General features: G+C 43.7%; 2 protein-coding genes across 2 annotated transcripts in view; one reads left to right on the top strand and one right to left on the bottom strand.

Annotated features, from left to right (window-relative positions):
- The window catches only part of TSTD2 (thiosulfate sulfurtransferase (rhodanese)-like domain containing 2), a 33,950-nt gene extending 26,326 nt beyond the window's left edge, over positions 1 to 7,624 (top strand). Inside the window, exons 7-10 of the mRNA XM_011939472.1 lie at positions 1,451 to 1,569; positions 2,072 to 2,230; positions 2,850 to 2,988; positions 4,944 to 7,624. Coding sequence (XP_011794862.1) covers positions 1,451 to 1,569; positions 2,072 to 2,230; positions 2,850 to 2,988; positions 4,944 to 5,242 — 716 coding nt within the window. The 3' untranslated portion in view covers positions 5,243 to 7,624. The remainder of the gene's footprint in view (positions 1 to 1,450; positions 1,570 to 2,071; positions 2,231 to 2,849; positions 2,989 to 4,943) is intronic.
- TMOD1 (tropomodulin 1) overlaps positions 7,546 to 21,742 on the bottom strand; it is a 91,954-nt gene continuing 77,757 nt past the window's right edge. Inside the window, exons 9-10 of the mRNA XM_011939473.1 lie at positions 16,524 to 16,668; positions 7,546 to 8,071 (exon numbers count right to left, since the gene is read on the bottom strand). Coding sequence (XP_011794863.1) covers positions 8,007 to 8,071; positions 16,524 to 16,668 — 210 coding nt within the window. The 3' untranslated portion in view covers positions 7,546 to 8,006. The remainder of the gene's footprint in view (positions 8,072 to 16,523; positions 16,669 to 21,742) is intronic.

Genomic DNA, 21,742 nt, shown 5'->3' with positions numbered 1-21,742 from the left:
GAACTCCTGACCTCAGGGGATCTGCCCGCCTCAGCCTCCCAAAGCATTAGGATTACAGGTATGAGCCACCATGTCTGGCCTACGTCCCATGTTTGAATCTCCCTTTTCCCCTCATTCTTTCTGTATCCATGTAATTATGTGACAATACCTTATATAGAATCTGGCCTTACTACATTCTCTCTACAACTGTAAGGCAGGTAGCAATCCAGATTCCTTGGCCTGGCTGTGGGCCCTCATCTCTCCTTGGTGTGGAGCAGTTTCGTTGGTTGTTGGGGTTCTTCTCTGAGGGGAATGAGGCTCCTTTGGTACTGTAAAGCTTTATCATGAATGGTGGGTAACTGAGTCACCAGAGACCGTGCCCATGAGGCATGGCTACCTCATAATGCAGATTCACCAAAAGTTCCTCACAATCTACTGAGATGTCTGGACCCGCAAAGACAGGGAAATATTTCTGCCCTAGAGAGTTACAAGGCAAAGAGCCCCAGGAGACTGAGGTTCTCTCCCATTAGTCCCTTTGTATATATATTTTTTGAGACAGGGTCTTGCTCTATTGCCCAGGCTGGAGTACAGTGGTGTGATCATAGCTCACTGAGGCCTCGATCTCTTGGGCTCAAGGGATCCTCCTGCCTCAGCCTCCAAAGTGGCTGAGACTATAGGCACACACTACCATGGCCAGCTGATTTTTTTCGATTTTTTTTGTAGAGACAGAGTCTCGCTATGTTCCCCAGGCTTCCCTTTGTATTTTAATACTTATCCATCTTCTAGCTTTCTTGTCTTTTTCTCTACTTTACTTTCTTTCTCATACGTCATTTCTGTTGTCCACCCGTCTTGCCCTTTTCTCTTTTACTTATGCACACACACTTAGACACATTCTTCTTGCCCCTTTGCATTAAAAATGTATCTATTCCAAATTTATTCCATAACTTTTTGCTCACACCTGCCTCTGCCAGGGTTCTTAGCCTTCAACGTGGGTTCGACCTTGATATAGAACAGTTTACAAAGCCTGTAGTCAGCCACATACATGCCCAGCTCCTCCATGTACAGTGACAATAGAGCAGTGGCCATTTCCTGACCTACTAGTGACCATACAATGGACCATCAAATTCACATGGCAATTTAGATCCCAGTTGCCTGGTTTTTATCACTAGGATTAGGCCAATTAAGAGGATGCAAAATTCTTTGACTAGTTATTTCTAAACTACCAGGTCTCCATCACCTTCATTTTAGGAGGAGGGAAATTGAGGATACCTGGAATTACTGGAATTACTAAATTATTTCATCATAATCATCAAGTAGTGTTCTTTTCAGACAGTTGTAATTATGAAGGGAAGAGGTTAGGGTGGAAAGAAACAAAGCAACATGTAAGTCAGGTTGGGTGAGTTGTGATTGGGTTTTGGGTTTTTGGGGTTTTTTTCTTTGTTTTAACATAATTTTTTTGGTTTGATTTTAGGAATCCATTTATCCCCAAGTGAATTTCATAAAGAAGTAGAAAAGTTTTTATCTCAGGCAAATCAAGAACAAAGTGATACTATCCTTCTTGATTGCAGAAACTTCTATGAAAGCAAAATAGTAAGTAAAAGCCGGAATTGAGTTCTCTAAATTGGTAGATCTCCCCATTCCCAAAGTATGGTATATTTCCCAAGGGGATCTTGTATGTGCCCACCTGTGGCCACATGGATCTCCTGCCAGTACTAGCAGCTTCAGAGAAAACCCAAGTCCTAAAACTCAGAATCTGGTGAGAGAGTCTAAGAAAATATGAATTAAAGACATCTAGGCACATAATATACTTAGTGACTCCCATGAGCCTGCCTTTGACATGTATCAAGGATCTTGCAAAGTTGCCTTTCGGCAGCCTCTCCATTTCCCCTAAGTACCCTGGGAAGGTGACCCAGAGCCCACCAGCCTCGGTTTCAAGTTCAGATCTTGAAGTTGAAAGGTCAGAGTGGGGATGAGACTAGCAACTGGCAGGGGCTTCTTTGCTAAGGTAGGGTTTGTTGGGTACAAAAAGAACCTTTGTTCCTACCAGGTATGTTTTTGTGATAATTTTCCTTTTGTTGCTCCTATGTTACAGGGACGATTCCAAGGCTGCTTAGCCCCAGACATCAGGAAATTCAGTTACTTCCCTAGCTACGTTGACAAAAACCTAGAACTTTTCAGAGAGAAGAGAGTGCTGATGTACTGCACCGGGGGCATCCGCTGTGAGCGGGGTTCAGCCTACCTCAAAGCCAAGGTGAGCCACCACCCCGGGGCACTGTGTGCATGGTGGTGAAGGAGACGGCTCCACCAGCAGCATATGTGGAGCTATCCGCTGCCCGCAGTACTCCCCACCCCCAGGCAGCCAAAGCATGCCTTCACCCCTCGTATGGCTGTAGCATGGAGTTCATAAGTACAGAATCTGAGGATCTTTAATCTCAAGATATGAAAAACACTTAACAGTCTTAGAGACTCATCAAATGTAAAAGGGAGAGATTAGTTAACATCTCCCTTTTTCTAATCCTTTTGCTTGATCCTGAGAAGAGCAAATTCAGTAACATTACATGTCCCAACAGGTGTCTTCCTATATTTAGGGGGCAGCAAAAATAGTTGGGCTTCCCAGGATCTAGAGGGTGAAGGCCCTGCCTACTGTCATCACCCATCCCCCTAGGAGGCAAGATCTAGCCAGTTGGTGCCTTGACCCCTTGGTCAGCAATTCCTTAGCGTACCGCAGTGGGAGCCAGGAGCCCCTAACTAATAGCAGCGGCCATGAGTCCTCCATGTCAGCGCTCCTCGCCATGCGCCGCTCTCCGTGGAGCATCTTAACAGGTCTCTCTGCTGGCTCTTCAGATTTCCTGTTGTTTTTCCACACCTAGGGAGTGTGCAAGGCGGTGTTCCAGCTCAAGGGTGGCATCCACAAGTACCTGGAAGAGTTTCCTGATGGCTTTTACAAAGGGAAGTTGTTTGTTTTTGATGAACGCTATGCTCTGTCCTACAACAGTGATGTGGTGTCAGGTGGGTCAGCATGGGCTCCGAGCCCAAACTGAAATGAAGCACATTGTCAGTTCACCATTCTAGAAAAATGACACAGGGAAGACAGGCCAGTGCTCATTACTGAGCACTGAATAAGCAGGGAAAATAAGTACATTGTGCCACCATTTTCCCAGCATTGCAGCTGAGAGAACCCTAGCCCAGCAGTCAGGAGGCCTGGGTTGGGATTCTGGCTTCACCATTCCTAGCTGGACAAGCCTATTAACATGGGGATCATCTCACCTGCCCTGCCTGCCTGCCTGTCTGCCTGTCAAGAGTTGGACTACTGGGCTAATTCAGGGCTCTTAACCTGGAACTGGTACGTGTAATTTCAGGGGTTCTGCAAATTTGGATGGGAAAATAATTGTATCTTTGTTTTCAATAACACCTCACTAAAATGAAGTGTTTCCTTCAGTTACGAATGTAGGCAACAAAACCAGTTGTATTAATGTACCTGTGACTTTGTCTTCAGTAGGATTTACAGTACTTTCATATCATGTTTCAGTTGCCTCAGATACCTCAAAATAGTATTTATACTCATCACTGCTTCAAAATGAAAATAGTTATTAGGCCCACCACTAAGAGTTGATATATAATGTGTTAATAAATGGCACGTCTTATTATATATCACAGACTTCGAAAAATACTTTGATATTTTGTATTTCTGTATAGTTGGTTTCCTTTGTGATCTTACATGTTTATGCATTTAAAAATGTTTTTCTTGGTCAGGCACAGAGGCTCATGCCTGTAATCCCAGCACTTTCGGAGGCCAAGGTGGGAGGATCGCTTGAGCCCTGGAGTTTGAGACCAGCCTGGGCAACATAGCTCACTATGTCTCTACAAAAACCTTTTTAAATTAGCTGAGCATGGTGGTGTGTACCAGATACTCAGGAGGTTGAGGCAGGAGGATTGCTTGAGCCCAGGAGGTTGAGGTTGCAGTGAGTTTAAATCACGCCACTGTACTCCAGCCTGGGTGAAACAGCAAGACCCTGTCTCAAAAAAGTTTTTCTAGGCCAGGATCTATAGGCTTCACCAGACTACCAGGTAAATCCATAGCACACATGACTGTAGGAACTCCTACCTTTCTGTGGACACAGGTGGCATGCACATTTGAGTAAGATTTGAGTTTGATTGTCCTCTCCCTTACTTTCTTGGTCTTATTTTCATTTTAGTGGTTTTGAGTTATCTCTTATTGATCACTACTTCTGATCTGTTTTGGAGCTAGATGGAGTGTAAATTCTCAACAAGTAGAAAGAGTAGATTTGATTTTATAGAGGTTATATTGGCAGAACTCGATGGGTACCTGCGTGAGTATGAAGGAGAGAGAGACGGCTCAGAGGTAGCTTAGATAAGCAAGGTAAGGAAAAGTGAGGAAGAATGATGTTATCAGTGGTAACAGGAGGTCATCAGGGAAAAACAGGTGGAGAAAGAAGATGGTGTGAGTTTTAGGAATCAGATGGTCAAGTGTCCTAGCAACAGCAGGAGAGACGCAGGCCTCGGGGAGAGGGGTGTGGACTGCAGATGCTCACTGTAGGTGGGTTATTGCCTGTATTTAGGTGTGTTGTCCCCACTGGAAAAGGGAATGATCAAAGGGGAGAAGGCCACTTAACAAGGGGGTTGGGAGGTGGTTGGCCAGCTTTGGAATAGCTGGTGAGAGAGAGAAACTTTCATTACCATCTAGTTACCACCTGTTCTCTAGATGGGAAAAAGGAAAAAAAAGTAAATACTGGAAGCAGACAGTTCCCAGAAGTCACCCCCCAAAAAAAATAAGCTGGGTGGTGGGAGTGGTGGTTAGTTGTTTATTGCTGGAAGACAGAAGACTTACTAAACCTTCCCCGGGTTCCACAGATCTTTGAGATTCTAGTCAGCAGAGGGAGCAATGCCTGTCCACATGTGTGTGAACACATGTGTTTATAATGATGGTTTTCCTTCCTCCCCAGAGTGTTCATACTGTGGAGCCCAGTGGGACCAGTATAAACTCTGCTCCACTCTCCAGTGCCGCCAGCTCGTTTTGACCTGCGCTGCCTGTCAAGGACAAGGATTCACAGCCTGTTGTGTCACATGTCAAGACAAGGGGAGCAGGAAAGCTTCAGGCCCTATGCAAGACAGCTTTAAAGAGGAATGCGAGTGCACAGCCAGACGGCTGCGCATACCTAGGGAACTTTCGTGGCACGTGCAACGGCCTGTGAGCCCAGAGCCAGGGCCTGATGCTGCTGAGGATGGGCCAGTGCTTGCGTGAGCAGCACCTTTGGCATTTTCCCAGGCCCTCGGTAAAAGTAGGTTTGGGGTGACCATACAGAGAAAGCATGGCGACGCTGCAGAAACAGAGAAATCGGGATACTTCAGTGCTGGCCACTGCCAGTATGGCAGCCGTCTACACTTCACAGCAGGAGGGGAGGAGTCGCGTTGTCTAGCACTTACCTGAGACATTCTGATTTGGATGATGCTAGAGCACAGGAAAAAGGTGAGCTGCGTGGAATCCCAAAGCTGCTGAGGGATAGAGCCTGAGCCTGGTGGCCACAGCATCCCCTTTCTTTGCCATGCAGCTGGGGCTGTTAGTAGTCATTGTCATTGTCCTTGTCAGCAGACCTTCTACCCTGGTGGCAAACATGTGAAAGCTGTGGCCCTGGGAGTGGCCTCCTAAAACAAGCCACTAAGGTCATCTGCCATCTACCCTTAATCTCTGTCTCTCGCCTGAGGGGAATCTGCAAGCTGTGCATTGGGCTTACCTCCTGCTTTTGTAGAAATAACCATCCTTTGGTATACATGGAGGATAGTTCCAGAACGCCTGAGTATACAAAAACCCGCGTATACTGAAGTGCCACAGTGGGCTCTACAGAACCCACATATGTGATAAATCAGCCCTCCATGTACACAGGTTTCGCCTCCTGCCAGTACTGTATTTTCAACCTGCATGGTTGAAAAAAATCCATATATAAGTGCAGCCATGCAGTTCAAACCCATATTGTTCAAGGGTCAACTACAGTTTAGTGGAACAGCCACACCCATGCCTTTACACATGATCTACGGCGGAATTGAATAGTTGCAACAGACATGATGTGGCCTGCAAAATCTGAAATATTTACTGTCTGGCCTTTTACTGAAAAGTTTGCCAGTCTCTGGTCTAGACCAGCAACTCATCTGATAGAGGCAGAGGTGGCCTTAAAGATGTGGCCTTCTTCATTTTCTGTTGGTTTGGTTTCTATGAGAGGTTTCCTCTAATAGCTCTGCTTTCCCTCACACTTACTCTCTTAGCTTTTAAATGTTCTCTCAGAGCTTCATATAAGCTCGGTGACATTTGAGCCACAGTTTTTAGATCAGCACCTGGAATACATGACACATTCTTACTGAGGTCATCCAGCACTGCCATGGTGGCTGCCCAGTCTTCTGGCCAGTGTGCCAGGCACATGTCCCTGTCACACAGGTCCCAAGAAACACATACGCAGCCATACATAGACCAACAGATTTAATATTATATTGCAGTTTTCAGCGATGCAGAATGTAGCTGCAATTGTGTTTTAAGGAGAAGCCAAGTGGGGATGATTGTCCCTGCAACATGGTGCCACTCCTGGGCCATGTGCAGCCTCAGTGGACACTCTTCCATAGTGCTGAGGCCCTGGCCCCACCTCCAGTTACCCTGTACGGCCTACTGCCTTACAGTTCAGTGTGCAGGCCTTCACCTTTTCATTACCAACCTCTCTGCTCAGTGCTCTGGAGTTCTTGACCTTGTCCTTTATTATGAGATTTGCTGAACTCACTAGTGAAAATAACTCCCGAAAGCAACAAACAAAAATACTAGTTTAACTGGCACTGTGGTATATTAAAAGGCACAAGGGCATTGTGGCTTAACACTTTTGCTGGATCCCAAGAGACGCACATGCTGTTAGAAACAGATCTGGCAGCAATACTAGTATTACGCTTCAGTGTAATCATCTTAGGGTGGTTTGGCTAGGATTTCCTAATTCCTTGATATCTGGATTTTCTTCACTGTTGTTCTGCAGAGGCTTAGTATACAGGTGCAAGATCAGCAGCGATTTGTCTAATAAGTGATGAGATCAGTAGCTGAAGTCTCTAAGCTGGGCCATTGCTAAATACCATAGCCATGTTGGACTGGAAATTTATCCCTCTAGTGTCTTACCTCACGTAAGCCATTTGCCCACTGTGCAATATAGAAAGGTGTTTTCAAGTATTTGGTCATAGATGTTCATATCCATCATAAGGTTGGCATTCAATAAGGCAGAAGTTCTTTCTAACTCCAGTATTCAATCGTACATAAATCCCAAACGTTTAAAGAACACTCTGGGACATGTTTGTTGCCTGGGATTGGTAATGAAAAGTTGGTTTTCAAAACTTGAAATTTCACCATTGGTTTTTTTCCCTATCATTTCTGCATATCCAGCAAAAGGAATCTCATGTTCTGTGATTCTTGGCAGAGTTCTGTGGCTTCAGTTTGTCTGTCTGTCCTGAGGGGAAAATTGTGTTCTTGATCCAGTAATCAATTTGGCAACTTTAATCTTGAGGTTTTTAAAATTCCAAGGAGGGTTAATAAAGAATGATAATCTGTTTTATTTGCTAATAGCTAAGACAAATTTGTAATAAAGTGTTTTATAATACTTCAAAAGCATGTGGAAGAGTGTGCTGTTTCTGTCACACATTTTAAGTGCACTTGAAACACCACACAGCAAGGCCATTGAAACTGGGCTCCTGGGGCTAAGTTGCTGCTTCTGGAACATCATCTTCAGTAAGATCTGCTGGTTTGGGGACTTCTAGTTTTTAAATAATAACCAGACTCAACTTCTGTGACTAAAGAAAAACTTCACATTAACGATATTTTATAAAATTTTCAACTACAACCACTAGTCAGCCTAAAACCTTAGTGCATAAAGAACTGAACCACAAAAGGGTTTCGTGCTGCCGGCATTTTGCCTTCTGGTTTCCCCTTTAGAGTACAAGTCATCAATAGAACACGTCCAGTTCAAAGGCATGGTCTCCACCGCCACACACTAGACACCACTCCGGCACTTGGGAATGATGGGCCCAGTCAGGTCCGCAAGCCTCCTCTTCCTCACTGGAAAGGAATGGAGATAAGACATAAGGCACTTTTCCCTGTAGACCAGGGACCACCACTGTTGCTCTGAGAAAGCACTGTAAAGCCTCGCACTAATTAGTTAACAGAGTCTGACGTCTGTTGTTCTGAAAGGACAGTATATGTGATTTGTACAACAGCCCTCCAGTTTGTCAGTGTTCATTGATGAGGGTCTGTGGTAGTGGGGATTCATTCACAGGTAATCTGCTAAATGGCTGACCACACAGTCCCAGTTTATAACTCAGCTATTTTCTTTGCTTACAGAAGCCCCAGTTGAAGATCTTTACTCCAGTTCAGATAAGAGTTAAAAGTTTAGTCGTCTTAATGAGATTAGGGTCTTAACCAGGTGGAAACATTTCCCCCAGCTATGTCTGAGAGCTCCTGGCCTACCTCCTGCCTATGTCAATGAGAGTTTCCACCCCAACGATTACCCTGCAGTATCTGTATCCCCTTATGTTCAACCTTGCCATTTTCCCCAGGGGCAAGACAGTTAAGCTCAACACTGTTCAAGTGACAAAGTAGTTAAATGCCATAAAGAGGAAAGCACTAGCCAGGAGGTTGCAGGCTGGAGACGTTAGCTTAGAGGATGATGAGGATGCGGGGAGGGGCAGGGGGGGCTCTTTTGTCGTAATAAGGGAGAGTGTTTTGAAATTAATTGTAGTGTCTGCAGATGAAGACCAAGCAGCAAGCTCCATCAGCCACAAGAGAAAGGTCAAAGAAGTCTGTAGAGCCAGTAGGTGGCAGTCGAGAGGCCTGCTGGTGTGGCAGAGACAGGAAGCTATTGTGGAGGGAAAGAAAGTCTGTCTATACTTAGATGTCTTCAGGTTCCCAAGCTGAGGCGGTAGACCTGCAGCCACCAGATCGATGAATACGAGCTGCAACAAAAACCGAATCAGCTTGTGCATGACACTGGCCATACAAAGCAGACCCACACGGGCGGTGAGGCCAGCCCAGTTCCTGAGATGATCAGAATGTCCAACTTCTTAGGGGTGGATGTGTGGGGACAAAAACCAAAACCCAAAGAGCACAAGAGGTTTGCTCAGCATGACCACAGAGTTTACATGAGCCAGACTTTTAAGCATCTCCATGGTAGCTGTGCAGGCATGCCCAGCAGGGCCATCCTCATTGCCTCATTGGAGCCCCTCCAACGCTGCTGGAATGTTTGTTACCATTCCCATTTTATGGATAAGGAAAGTATGGCAGAGAGGGTATATTTCTTTCTTAAAGCAATAAAGCTAGTAACCAAGCCTTTTTTTTTTTTTGGAGATGGCGTTTCACTCACCCAGACTGGAGTGCATTGGCACAATCTTGGCTCACTGCAACCTCGCCTCCCAGGTTCAAGCAATTCTCCTGCCTCAGCCTCGTAAGTAGCTGGTATTACAGGTGCCCGCCACCGCATACGGCTAATTTTTGTGATTTTAGTAGAGATGGAATTTCACCATGTTGGCCAGGCTGGTCTTGAACTCCTGACCTCAAGTGATCCCCCCCACCTCAGCCTCTCAAAGTGCTGTGATTACAGGCGTGAGCCACCGCGCCTGGCTAGAACCAAGGCTTTTGACTCATCTTGAGCCTCGGTCCAGTGCCTCCCTCAGTAGATTTGAGCCTTGTGTGGGTAGGGTTTCCATATCCATTTCTCATCTGATTCTCACAGGGAGGATTAGCTCCTTCTCTCTGCAGAAGAAAAGCCCTAGTCCCTGAAAGCTGGCAGCAGAGCCAGGACTGAAATCCAAGTTCCTGGCCTATGGTTGAGGGCACAGAAAGGACTCCAGGGCCTGATGCGGGCGTTCTTTTCCATTACTTGCCGTCATTGTGTACACTGGGTCAGATCTGTGTGCGTGGTTCCCGGTTCCCCTGGCACTGGCTCTTTTTTTTTTGAGACGTAGTCTCACTCTTGTCACCAGGCTGGAGTGCAGTGGCCCGATCTTGGCTCACTGCAGTCTCCGCCTCCTGAGTTCAAGCAATTCTCCTGCCTCAGCCTCCCAAGTAGCTGGGACTACAGGTATGCATCGCCACGCCCAGCTAATTTTTTTGTATTTTTAGTAGAGACAGGGTTTCACCATGTTGGCCAGGATGGTCTTGATCTCCTGACCTTGTGATCTGACCGCCTCAGCCTCCCAAAGCACTGGGATTACAGGCCTGAGCCACCCCTCCCGGCCACCTGGCACTGGCTTTTTCAGGGACTGGATGGAGAGAAGGGAAAGGCATCCATTTATTCGGGTATTATTTTTTTCCCTTTTTGATGATGAAGGAAGTTGAGACCAAGAGAGGGAGGTAACTCATTCCAAGTTACGAATAAGTCACAAAACTGGGAGTAAAAGCTGGGTCTCCCAGTATCCTCCTTAAATTCTGTCTGCTCTTTACTTTCTTTTAAAAACTCCTCACTGCTTATTGCAAGAGCCAGAGACTCCTTTTATTGTGAAAGCTAGAAGGGTTCTCCAGTCGTCCGGACCAACCTCCATCTGCTGCTTGAACTCCTCTGCCACTTCTTGCCAAATTTGAACATTTCCATCATGTTTTTGGAAAGCACTTTCTATTCATTTAAATATTCAGCAGCATGTACTGAGTGCTGTGTGCCAAGCACAAGAATCAGAAGTAAAGACACAGCATAACAGGGACCAAGATATACAATATTTGAGAACTACTGTTGGATAAATATGAAGTATTAGAGATGCCCTGGCAGATCTCTGAGGTATGAGAGGCATAAAGAAGGAAGTGGTCAGACCTTCCCAGGATGGCAGCTAACAGGTCAACTGAATTTTAAACAACAAAAAGGTAGAGGATAGGAAGGTTGGGGGCATTGGAAGTAACGACTTTCTAAGGGTAAGTTTTTCCTTGGTCATTTGGGGGCACTCAGGCTACCTGGAATGGTAGTAACATGGCAAAGGGATGGCTTCTTGAGGATGTCAATAGATGACGTCCTGATGGGACCATCTCCCAATGTGGGGCGCCCAGGCACTGGAGCCAGATTGCCAGTTCAAATCCTGGTCCTGCCCACGGATTGTGGGTAACGTTAATTGCCTACTTCTCTAGACTTCTGTTTCCTTGTAAAGTGTGGATAACAATAGCACCTGTCTCACCTGGTTGTGGGGAGGACTACATGAGCTAATGAGATGGCAAGTGTTCAGAACAGTCTCTGACACGCAGTAAGTGCCATGAAAGAGTCAGCTATTATTAAGAGACTTGAGAGTCATTTCAAGGGGCTGACTGAGAGCAATGGGAGCCCAGTGACGGTTCTAAGTGGAGGGGTGACGACACAAGCTTTGGAAGGAGACTTGAGATGAGTGCCAGGGGTGCCTTCCCTGGAGGAGCTGGGGGCCTGAGGACGTTGGAGGAGATGAGTGTGATGAGGGCTCAACATGCGGCAGGACACTGGGACTGGCAAGGAGGTGACTGGCTGACTGGGATGGAAGCAACATTTAGGAACAGGCCCAGATTTCTGGCTTGGGTGGCTGTGAGGAAAGGAATAGCCTTTTCTTTTTTTCTTGCCTTTTTTTTTTTTTAGATGGAGTTTTGTTCTTGTTGCCCAGGCTGAAGTGCAATGGTGTGGTCTCAGTTCACTGCAACCTCCGCCTCCCGGGTTCAAGCGATTCTCCTGCCTCAGCCTCCCAAGGAGCTGAGATTACAGGCGCCAGCCACCAAGCCTGGCTAATTTTTTTGCATTTTTAGTAGGGACAGTGTTTCACCATGTTGGCCAGGCTGGGCTTGAGCTCCTGACCTCAAGTGATCTGCCTGCCTCAGCCTCCCAAAGTGCTGGGATTACAGGTGTGAGCCACCGTGCCTGGCTGCCTTTTCTGAAATAGGTTGGGGGACTATGATGAAACTGATTTGGGATCCAGCAATCCCACTTCTGGATATTTACCCAAAATATTTTTTTTTTTTTTGAGACGGAGTCTTGCTCTGTCGCCCGGGCTGGAGTGCAGTGGCCGGATCTCAGCTCACTGCAAGCTCCGCCTCCCGGGTTTACGCCATTCTCCTGCCTCAGCCTCCCGAGTAGCTGGGACTACAGGCGCCCGCCACCTCGCCTGGCTAGTTTTGTATTTTTTTTAGTAGAGACGGGGTTTCACCGTGTTAGCCAGGATGGTCTCGATCTCCTGACCTCGTGATCCGCCCGTCTCAGCCTCCCAAAGTGCTGGGATTACAGGCTTGAGCCACCGCACCCGGCCCCAAAATATTTAAAATCAGTTGAAAAGATGTTTCACTCCATGTTGATTGCCGCATCATTCACAATACCCAAAATAAGGAATCAACCTGAGTGTCTATCAACAAGAATGGATAAAGAAACTGTGGGATATATGCACAATGGAATACGATTCAGCCTTTCCTTTAAAAAAAAAAAAAAAAAAAATTTTTCATTTGCAACCACATGAATGGAATTGGAGAACATTATACTAAGTGAAATAAGCCAGGCACCAAAAGACAAATTGTATGTGGAATCTAAAACAATCGAACTCATAGAAGCAGGGAGTAAAATTGTCATTACAAAAGCTGTGGGCGGGGGAATGGGGAGATAATGGCCACAGGATACAAAAATCTCAGTTGGACAAGAGGAATAAGGTGTTTTTTAAAGCTCTATTACACAGCATGGTGCATATAGCTAATAATAGTATATTATACATTTCAAAATTGCTAAAAACGTTCTCACCACAAAAAAGTATTTGAGGTGATGATATGCTAATTCACTTAATTTTTCCACATTGTATTCATAAATCATAACAGCAATTTGTATCACATAAATATACACAATTACAAATTGTCAATTGACAATACATTTTATTAGAAATTGCTTTGCAGTGTGCTATGTCTGGGCTGCTTGCTGCAAAGGTCTTCCCTGAGAATATTGTAAAATGGTGACTTTCCCAGGAAGGGATGTTTTCTGCTTTTAAACACGTTACTGTCCCTCCACACGATGCCCAACCCAGACAACTGTCAACTCAGAGGCTGCAATTCAGATTTTCTAAGTAGAGAGAGCTGCAGTGGCAGATACAGAGGACCTGAGTACCATGCTTGGCCTGGCTTTTTGCTGTAAATAGTGTGGAGATAACAGTCATCTGAGGTATTGCTGTGGGAAAACGCAGATGGGATCCACAGCTTAGCTCCTCCCTGGCGCCCTGCAATCACGGAACACTCTCGTTAGAGCTTGGTGCACAGGGTGAGGAGGACCAAAAACGCACTGGTCAGGATGCATCCTGGGCATACAGCCTGTCTGCAGAGCCAGTCCCTGTCCCCATAGCCTTGGGGACTGAATGTCCCTCAAGGAGGAGCCCAAGTACTGCAGAGGCCCCAGCCATGGGCAGAGGGCCAGCAGAGGCAGGTGAGAGTGAGCAGGAGGCCTGAGAGGCCTGCTCGCTTCCCAATCTGTGCTCCCTGCTGCCAGGCCTGCTAACAGCCTCACTCCCAAGGAGGAGCTGGCAGGAGGCTTTTACGATACAAATATTCAGTTGGAAAACATGAAGTCTGTCTACTTCATTGTGGCATTAATGTAGGATGCAAATAATCTGTTGTAAAGTCAGGAGGAAGCTGATGCACTGCCATAAACAAACATTTCTCTTAGAAAAATTAGCAGATGGGCACAAATTTCATTTTAAAGCTAGAGATCCTACATCACCAAGTAGCACTCTGTTCCCTGTAATCACTGAGATGATTCATCTCTAATTCCTTCTGTAGGAAACCCCGAGGGAGCAGCTGCCCACAGTTCCCTGGGGTAACCCAGAGGCCCACTTTTATCACCTGGCATCACCATCCAGGAAACTGCCACAGTTTCTGCTTCCCACTTGCTTCCATCACCAGGTCCCTGAGCTTGACGTTAAAGGCCTTGGGCTGCAGCCACCCACACACCTACCCAGTCCCATTCCTTGTGAACATCCCATATACTTTCAGTTGTCCTGCCTTTGCTCATGCTGTTCCCTCTGCTGGGAATGCTCTTCCCGTCCTTCTTTGTGAACTCCTATTTTTCCTTCTAGCTCTTACTCCTTGTAACAGTTCCTCCAGTTCTTTTAGATCCTTCTGTCTCTCCTTTGTACCCCCAGCACTACTTCATAATACTTCTAGAACCCCCAGAGGGATGCCTCTTGACCTCCTCCATCAACCTATCTCTTCCTTTCAAGGCTGGCTAAAGCCCCATCCCCAACCAGGATGCTTTGCCTGACTGGCCTCTGTCTCCATAAATCATTTCCTCACTTTGTTTAGATAGAATTTGTAGGCATTCTTGAATTTTTAGTCATGCCTTTGAGTATTTTTCTTCCCCCTAAAAGGTTATAAAGCTTCTTCAGTCAGAGGTAGCCTTTCTGCTACCTCTGATTATCACCTAGCACGGTCCTAGGCACACAAAAGTTGCCCAGAAAATACTTACTGTCACTAACAGCTGGTGTGACCTGACTGAGCCGCTGCCTAGACCCCTACCCCCACTCCAGGCTCCAGTTTCTTTCTAAGGGAGCTGGAGGGATAAGCTCTAAGTCCTCCTGGCTCTACCATTCTACATTCTTACAATGGCCTCTGAAAGTTCTTGGTGATGGGAGTCAGGCCTGAATTTTGGACTCTCAGATTCACAGGACTGGGAGTTTTCAAAGGCCATTTTGTCCAACTCCCAGATGATTCTGGTATCCCCCTGCAGCACCTGTGACCTCTGCTCATCTAGAGCCTCTGTCCCCAGAAACAAGACCTCCAGACCATCATGCCATTGGAGGACAAAAACTGGGTTAGCCCAGAGATAGGAGCCAAGGGGCACAGAAGAAACTTAACTGAGAGGGAAACAAATATGAGATTATTGCACATAGAGTAGAAACTCAAGGCTTCTCCATGCTGGTACTGCAGCCAGATCACACCTGGACCAACAGAGGCTTCATTGCTGGCCTTCTCCAACAATTCAGTTTAGCTATGACATCTGTGGTACAATATAATAATTATGATTCTTATTTGTGTTCGTTCTTATTTTAAGGACACTTCTGATAAACCAAGACTATGTGGACATTTTTTAAAATGAGTTTCTCTAAACCTGAGGCTCTAGAAAATAGTGGCATTTGGAGTGAGCAATGAATGAATAGCTCCTGGGCTGTGACATCCTTACAAGCAGGAACCTATAGAACTTTGGTATATGTTTGTGGAATTTAATAACTCAATCTAAAGTGTGTGTGTGAATGTGTGTAGTCCTGTGGTTATCTGTGCAGGTGGGGTCTGTGCACACCTGCCTCGAGCATACACCCCTCCACACTCATCTCCATTCTTCGAGGGCTTCCAGGTAGTGACCTGGCCTCAGATAAATCACCAGGAAGTGACATACTTTGAGTGGAACGTTCGTATTAAGCTCTTTGCGTTTTATTAAGGGTTGGAAACCATTGTGTAGAGCAGGTTTGAACCTGATGAAAAACTCACTGAAGACGCTGTCCTTTAAAACACAAGTTTATTTCACAATTTAGTCCCAGAAAGAAGCTTTTTTTGTTATTGTTTAAACTCATTATGCTTCCTTCTCTTCTGTGATAAGAATACTGTAACTTGGTTTGGCTTCCTCCTGCCTTGGTTCTAGGAAACTCAGGGCTGAATATAATCATCATTCATGTTAATGATACAGACCTACTGCTTTTCTTGGTTTTTTCCCCTCTTGTTTTCCTATAGCCTTGTCAGTCACGCTCCCTTTGTTGAATGTTATATCAAATTCTTTTTTGGCAGCCAATAGGAATATACATAAGCGATAACTACACAGAGCTTGTGAACAACTGGCATCTGCAAGTAAGATCATGATTGCTCAAACTTTTCATTCAGTTGACTTATATGCCTATTTGTTCATATAGGTATATGATAAGTGTTCATCATCAAAAAATATTGTGATACTTTCATTTTCTTAAATTTTTTTCTTTTTAAAAATTTCCTGATGTCTCCTTCATAATTATTTTTCCTTTTAGAAGAAAAACTATGCCTTTAATTGAGATTAAATTAATATACCCTACTTTTACTTTACTATGAAGTTGATGTTTTTAACTTTTACCTTAAAATCAATGTGAAGTCTCCTAGGCTCAGGATTTTGGTAGTCCTGTTGGAAGGTAGTTTTGGGATTTGGGGCTAAATCTAGACTGTGTGACCTGGAGAGGACGCCATGAGTTCAGAGAAGGGTATTCAGAAGAGGAAATACTCCCAGGGAGCCTTGTGCCTTCCCAAATTTCAGTTCCTTCTGCGAACACACTTATGTGTGCTCTGGGCCCAGCCTGTGCTGAGCTGTGCTTTGAGGAGGAGAGGACTCAGCCTTAGCTCCTAAAGTCAAGGAGCTCATAGTCCGGGGTGGAGATGAGGTACAAACACAGAAAACAAAGAAGACGTGATCAATGTGAATATCAAGGCTCAAGAACACTCAGAGAGGCATCTACAGAATTTTCCTTGACATCCCCAGCACAGGTGGCGGGAATAACAGGTCTGTGGGCAGGGCAGGGAGTATATTTCTACTCACCAAGGTCATTGTTGTTCATCATTGCGTTGGATGCCCGAAGCCGGGGTCCCTGCTGGGTAAAGTGGTAGCCGAATTTGAGAAGCGTTGCGTTTTTTTCCAGCATGCTCACGATCTCCATTTCCACTTTGTTGCCCAGGGGCTGGCTCTTTGGTCAACAAAACAAAACAAAACAAACAAAACAAAACACAATAATCACCACTCATTCCACATGTACGGTGCCTAAACCACGTTTACCTGCGGAAACTCTTGAGTAGTGGGAGGGGATTTTGGCCTCCTCTCCAAGGTAGGGAAATGGAAGTTTAGAGAGGTTGAAAGGTCACACAGCCAGGAGCAAATGAGCTGGGATTCACATTCAGGTCTGCTGGATGCCAAGAACAGATCTTTTCACTGCTTTACAGCAGCCTCTCTCTGAGCAGGTGCCCAAGTAAGAGCTCCACGACAGAAGAATATTTGAAGGAGGACCTTCAATCATCTAGTCCTAAGGAGACTTTTAAAATCCTGCTGTCTAGGGTACACCCCATACTATCTGAATCAGAATCTCTGGGCAGTGGGACTCTGATGGCTGTGTTTTTAAAAACTTCCCAGGAGATTTCAATATGCACCCAAGTTTGATAAACAGTAATTTAGTCTCTTCAAATCATAAATGAAAAAAGTGAGGCCCAGAGAGATCACATAGTAAGTTGACAATGCCAAAGTTAGCTTTCTAAAGCCCAATTCTGATCATATTATTAATAGTTCCCTGCCCCCAAATCTATAGTGAGCATCTGACAAAGATACAAAGAAAAAAAATCAGAACGATCCGATAGTGTTGGGAAGGATATGATGAGGATGTTCATCACAGTCTCAGTTATAATAGTGGGAGGAAAAGGGAAATAATTCATTAAGAGGCCAGGCCCAGTGGCTCATGTCTATTATCTTAGCACTTTGGGAGGCCAAGGCAGGCAGATTGCCTCAGCTGAGGAGTTCGAGACCACCCTGGGCAATATGGTGAAACCCCATCTCTACTAAAAATACAAAAAAAATTAGCCGGGTATGGTAGCGGGTACCTGTAGTCCCAGCTACTCGGGAGGCTGAGGCAGGAGAATCGCTTGAACCTGGGAGGTGGAGGTTGCAGTGAGCCAAGATTGTGCCACTGTACTCCACCCCAAGAGACAGAGTGAGACTCTGTCTCCAGAAAACAATAATAAATAAATAAAAATTGAAAGAAAAAGAATTCATCAAGAGAGTTGCTCACATAAATGATACTGCAACCTTACAAAATAGAATGTGGGCAGCTCTAAAATGATGGTGCAAATCTTTGACCATGAGCATGGAAAGACGGCCATGAACCAATATCGAATGGAAAAAAAAAAAAAACCCTGGTCACAAAATAGATGATTTGTATGTAAGGTTATCTATATTTTCCACATATATACATAATGCAGAGAAAAAACTTTGAAGTATATTGATAATGGTGGGATTTGGGGAGAAAGTTTTTGTTTTCTCCTTTATATCTTATTGTTTAGATTTTCTATTACCATATATAATAAAATAATAAAACATAAATATAATCTTAAACAGGTTGTAAAAGACAGACAGCTAACATCATACTTAATGGTTAAAGACTGAAAGTTTTTCCCCCAAGATCAGGAACAAGATAAGGATGCTTGCTTTCACCAACATTTTACTGGGGGGTCTAGACAGGATAATTAAGCAAGAAAAATAAATAAAATGCTTCCAGACTACAAAGGAAAAAGTAAAACTATCTGTATTTGCAGATAATATAATGTATATAGAAAATTCTAAGGAATACACACACACTCCTACACAAAATTAGTGAGTTCAGGCTGGGCGCAGTGGCTCATGCCTGTAATCCCAGCACTTTGGGAGGCCGAGGTGGGTGAATCACGAGGTCAAGAGGTCAAGACCATCCTGGCCAACATGGTGAAACCCCGTCTCTACTAAAAAAAATAAAAATACAAAAATTAGCTGGACGTGGTGGTGCACACCTGTAGTCCCAGCTACTCGGGAGGCTGAGGCAGGAGAACCTGGGAGGCAGAGATTGCAGTGAGCCGAGATCTCACCACTGCACTCTAGCCTGGTGACAGAATGCGACTCTGTCTCAAAAAAAAAAAAAAAAAAATTAGTGAATTTGGCAAAATTACAGAATAGAAGATCAATACACAAAAATCAGTTGTATTTCTATACACTAGCAATAAGCAATCTGAAAATGAACCTGAGAGAATAATTCAGTTTATAATAACATAACAAATATTAATTCTTTTTTTTTTTTTTTTTGAGACAGAGTCTCACTCTTGTTGTTTAGGCTGGAGTGCAGTGGTGCGATCTTGGCTCACCACAACCTCTGCCTCCTGGGTTCAAGCAATTCTCCTGCCTCAGCCTCTTGAGTACCTGGGATTACAGGCACGCACCACCATACCTGGCTAATTTTTGTATTTTTAGTAGAGACGGGTTTTTGCCATGTTGGCCAGGCTGCTTTCAAACTCCTGACCTTGGGTGATCCACCTGCCTCAGCCAAAGTTCTGGGATTACAGGCATGAGCCACTGTGCATGGCCATAAAGAATAAAATACTAATTCTAACTTCTTTTGTTAGAAATAAATCTAACAAAAGAAGTATATATATGACTGTATATATAAGTAAAAACTTGTATATTGAAAACTATAAAACAACACTGAAATACATTAAAGAAGACTTAAATAAATATAAAAACATCCTATGGATCTTAAGTCTTCATGGATCAGAAGACTTAATATTGTTAATATTGCAATATTACCAAATTGATTAAAAGAGTCAATACCATCCTTATCAAAACTCCAGGTGCCTTTTTTTTTTTTTTCTCAGAAATAGACAAGCTGATCCTAAAATTCAAATGAAAATGAAAGGAACCCAGAATAGCCAAAACAATCTTGGAAAAGAGGGACAAAGTTGAAGAACTCACATATCCTGATTTCAAAATTGCTACCAAGCTACAGTAATTAAGACTTTGTGGTACTGGCATAAGGTAGATATATAGATGAATGGAATAGAATTGAGAGTCCAGAAATAAACCCACACATCTACAGACAATTTCTTTTCAAAAAGAACATCAAGACAATTCAATGGGGAAAAATTATCTTCTCAAGAAATGGTGATGAGACAACTAGATATCCACATGTGAAAGAACGAATTTAGACACTACAAACAATACATAAAAATTAACTCAAAATAGATCAAAGACCTAAATGTAAGTGCTAAAACTATGAAACTATGATGAAAACATAGGTGTAAGTTTTTTGTGACCTTGGCAATGGTTTTTTAGATGCGACTCCTAAAGCACAAACAACAAAAGAAAAAATAGATGTTATGCTTCATCAAAATTTAAAACTTTTGTGCTTCAGAGGACACAAGAAAGTGAAAAGACAACTCAAAGAACGGGAAAAATATTTTGTATTGACATTTGTAAACATATCTGGTAGATACAGGATTTAAATATGAATATATAAAGAACTATTAGAACTCAACAGTAAAAACACAAATAATTTATAAATGGGCAAAGGATTTGAATAGACATTTCTGTAAAGAAGATAAAAATGGCAAATAAATGTATGAAAAAGTGCTCACCATCAATAATTCAAAAAATGCAAATCAAACCACAATGAGATTCTACTTCACACACACTAAGATGACTGTAATAGAAAAGACAGACAGTAACAAGTGTTGACAAGAATGTGGAGAAAGTGGCACCCTTATACGTTGCTGGTGGGAATATAAAATGGTGTCACTGCTTTGAAAGACAGTTTGGCAGTTCCTCAAAAAGTTAAACATAGAGCTACCATATGGCCCAGCAATTCCACTCCTGGGTGGAAAATAAAAGCATAAGTCCACATGAAAACTTATTCATGAATGCTCATAACAGCATTATTCAGAATAGCCGAAAGAAGAAACAACCCAAATGTCCACCATCTGATGAATGGATACACACAACATGGTAGATCCTTACAGTGGAGTATTACTCAGCCAGAAAGGGAATAAAGTTCTGATATGTGCTATTATACAACATGAATGACCCTGGAAAACATTGTGCTAAATGAAAGAAGGCAGACACAAAGGCCATATATTGTATGATTCCATTGGTATGAAATGTCTAGATGAGGCAAATCCATAGTGATGGAAAGGAGGTTAGTGGTTGCCAGGGGCTGGGGGAGGGGATAAAAGCAGAATGAGAGCTAATGGGTATAGAGTTTCTTTTTTGAGTGATAAAAATTTTCTAGAATTAGATAGTGCTGATGGTTGCAGAACCTTGTGAATACATCAAAACCCACTGAATTGTACCTTTTAAAAGGATGAATCGTGTGGTGTGTGAAGTACATGTCAATTAGAAAAAATTTCACAGTAAAAGAAAAAAATTAGAAAATGGGGAAAAGATATGAAGAGACATTCACTGAAGAGGATGTCCATATTGCGGATAATCACGACACGATGTTCAACATCATGACCTATCACAGAAATGCAAATCAAAATCACAATGAGATATCACTACATACCTAACAAAATCTCTAAAATAAAAATTAGCGACAACACCAAATGTTGGTGAGAATGTAGAGAAACTGGCTTACTCATAAACTACTGGTGGGTCTAGAAAATGGCACACTGTGCACAAGAGTTGAGTTTCTTAAAATGCAGTTGGACTCCTGGGTATTTATCCCAGAGAAATTAAAACATATGTTTACATAAAATCTGTACATGAATGTTTATAGCACCTTTATATGTAACAGACAAACCTGGAAACAACCCAGACGTCGTTCAACAGGTGAGTGGTCAAACAAACCATGGTACATCCACACCGTGGAATACTACTCACCAGTGAAAAAGAGCAAACTATTGGTACACACAACAACCTGGATGAATCTCCATAGAATTATGCCAAGTGGAAAAAAAAAAAGCCAGTCCAAAATGGTTACATAGCATATGATTTTCATTTAGATAACATCATATATATAACATTCTTTAAATGACAAAATATTAAAATGGAAAACAGGTTAGTGGTTGCCTGGGATTAAGGAGGCAGGAGGAAGAGACAAGTGAGTTTAACTACAAAAGGGGAATATGAGCGATCCCTGTGATGGAAATATTTTGTATCTTGACTGTATCAATGTAACTATCCTTGCTGTGATACAAAACTACAGTTCTCACCTAAACTCCATAGAGTACAAGGGACCTCTCTGTTCCCTCCCTCCC

This window comes from Colobus angolensis, unplaced genomic scaffold (genome assembly GCF_000951035.1).
Source record: "Colobus angolensis palliatus isolate OR3802 unplaced genomic scaffold, Cang.pa_1.0 Scaffold181, whole genome shotgun sequence".
NCBI lineage: Eukaryota > Metazoa > Chordata > Mammalia > Primates > Cercopithecidae > Colobus > Colobus angolensis.
Note: the sequence above shows the minus strand (reverse complement) of the source record. Positions and strands in the feature narration are given on the sequence as shown.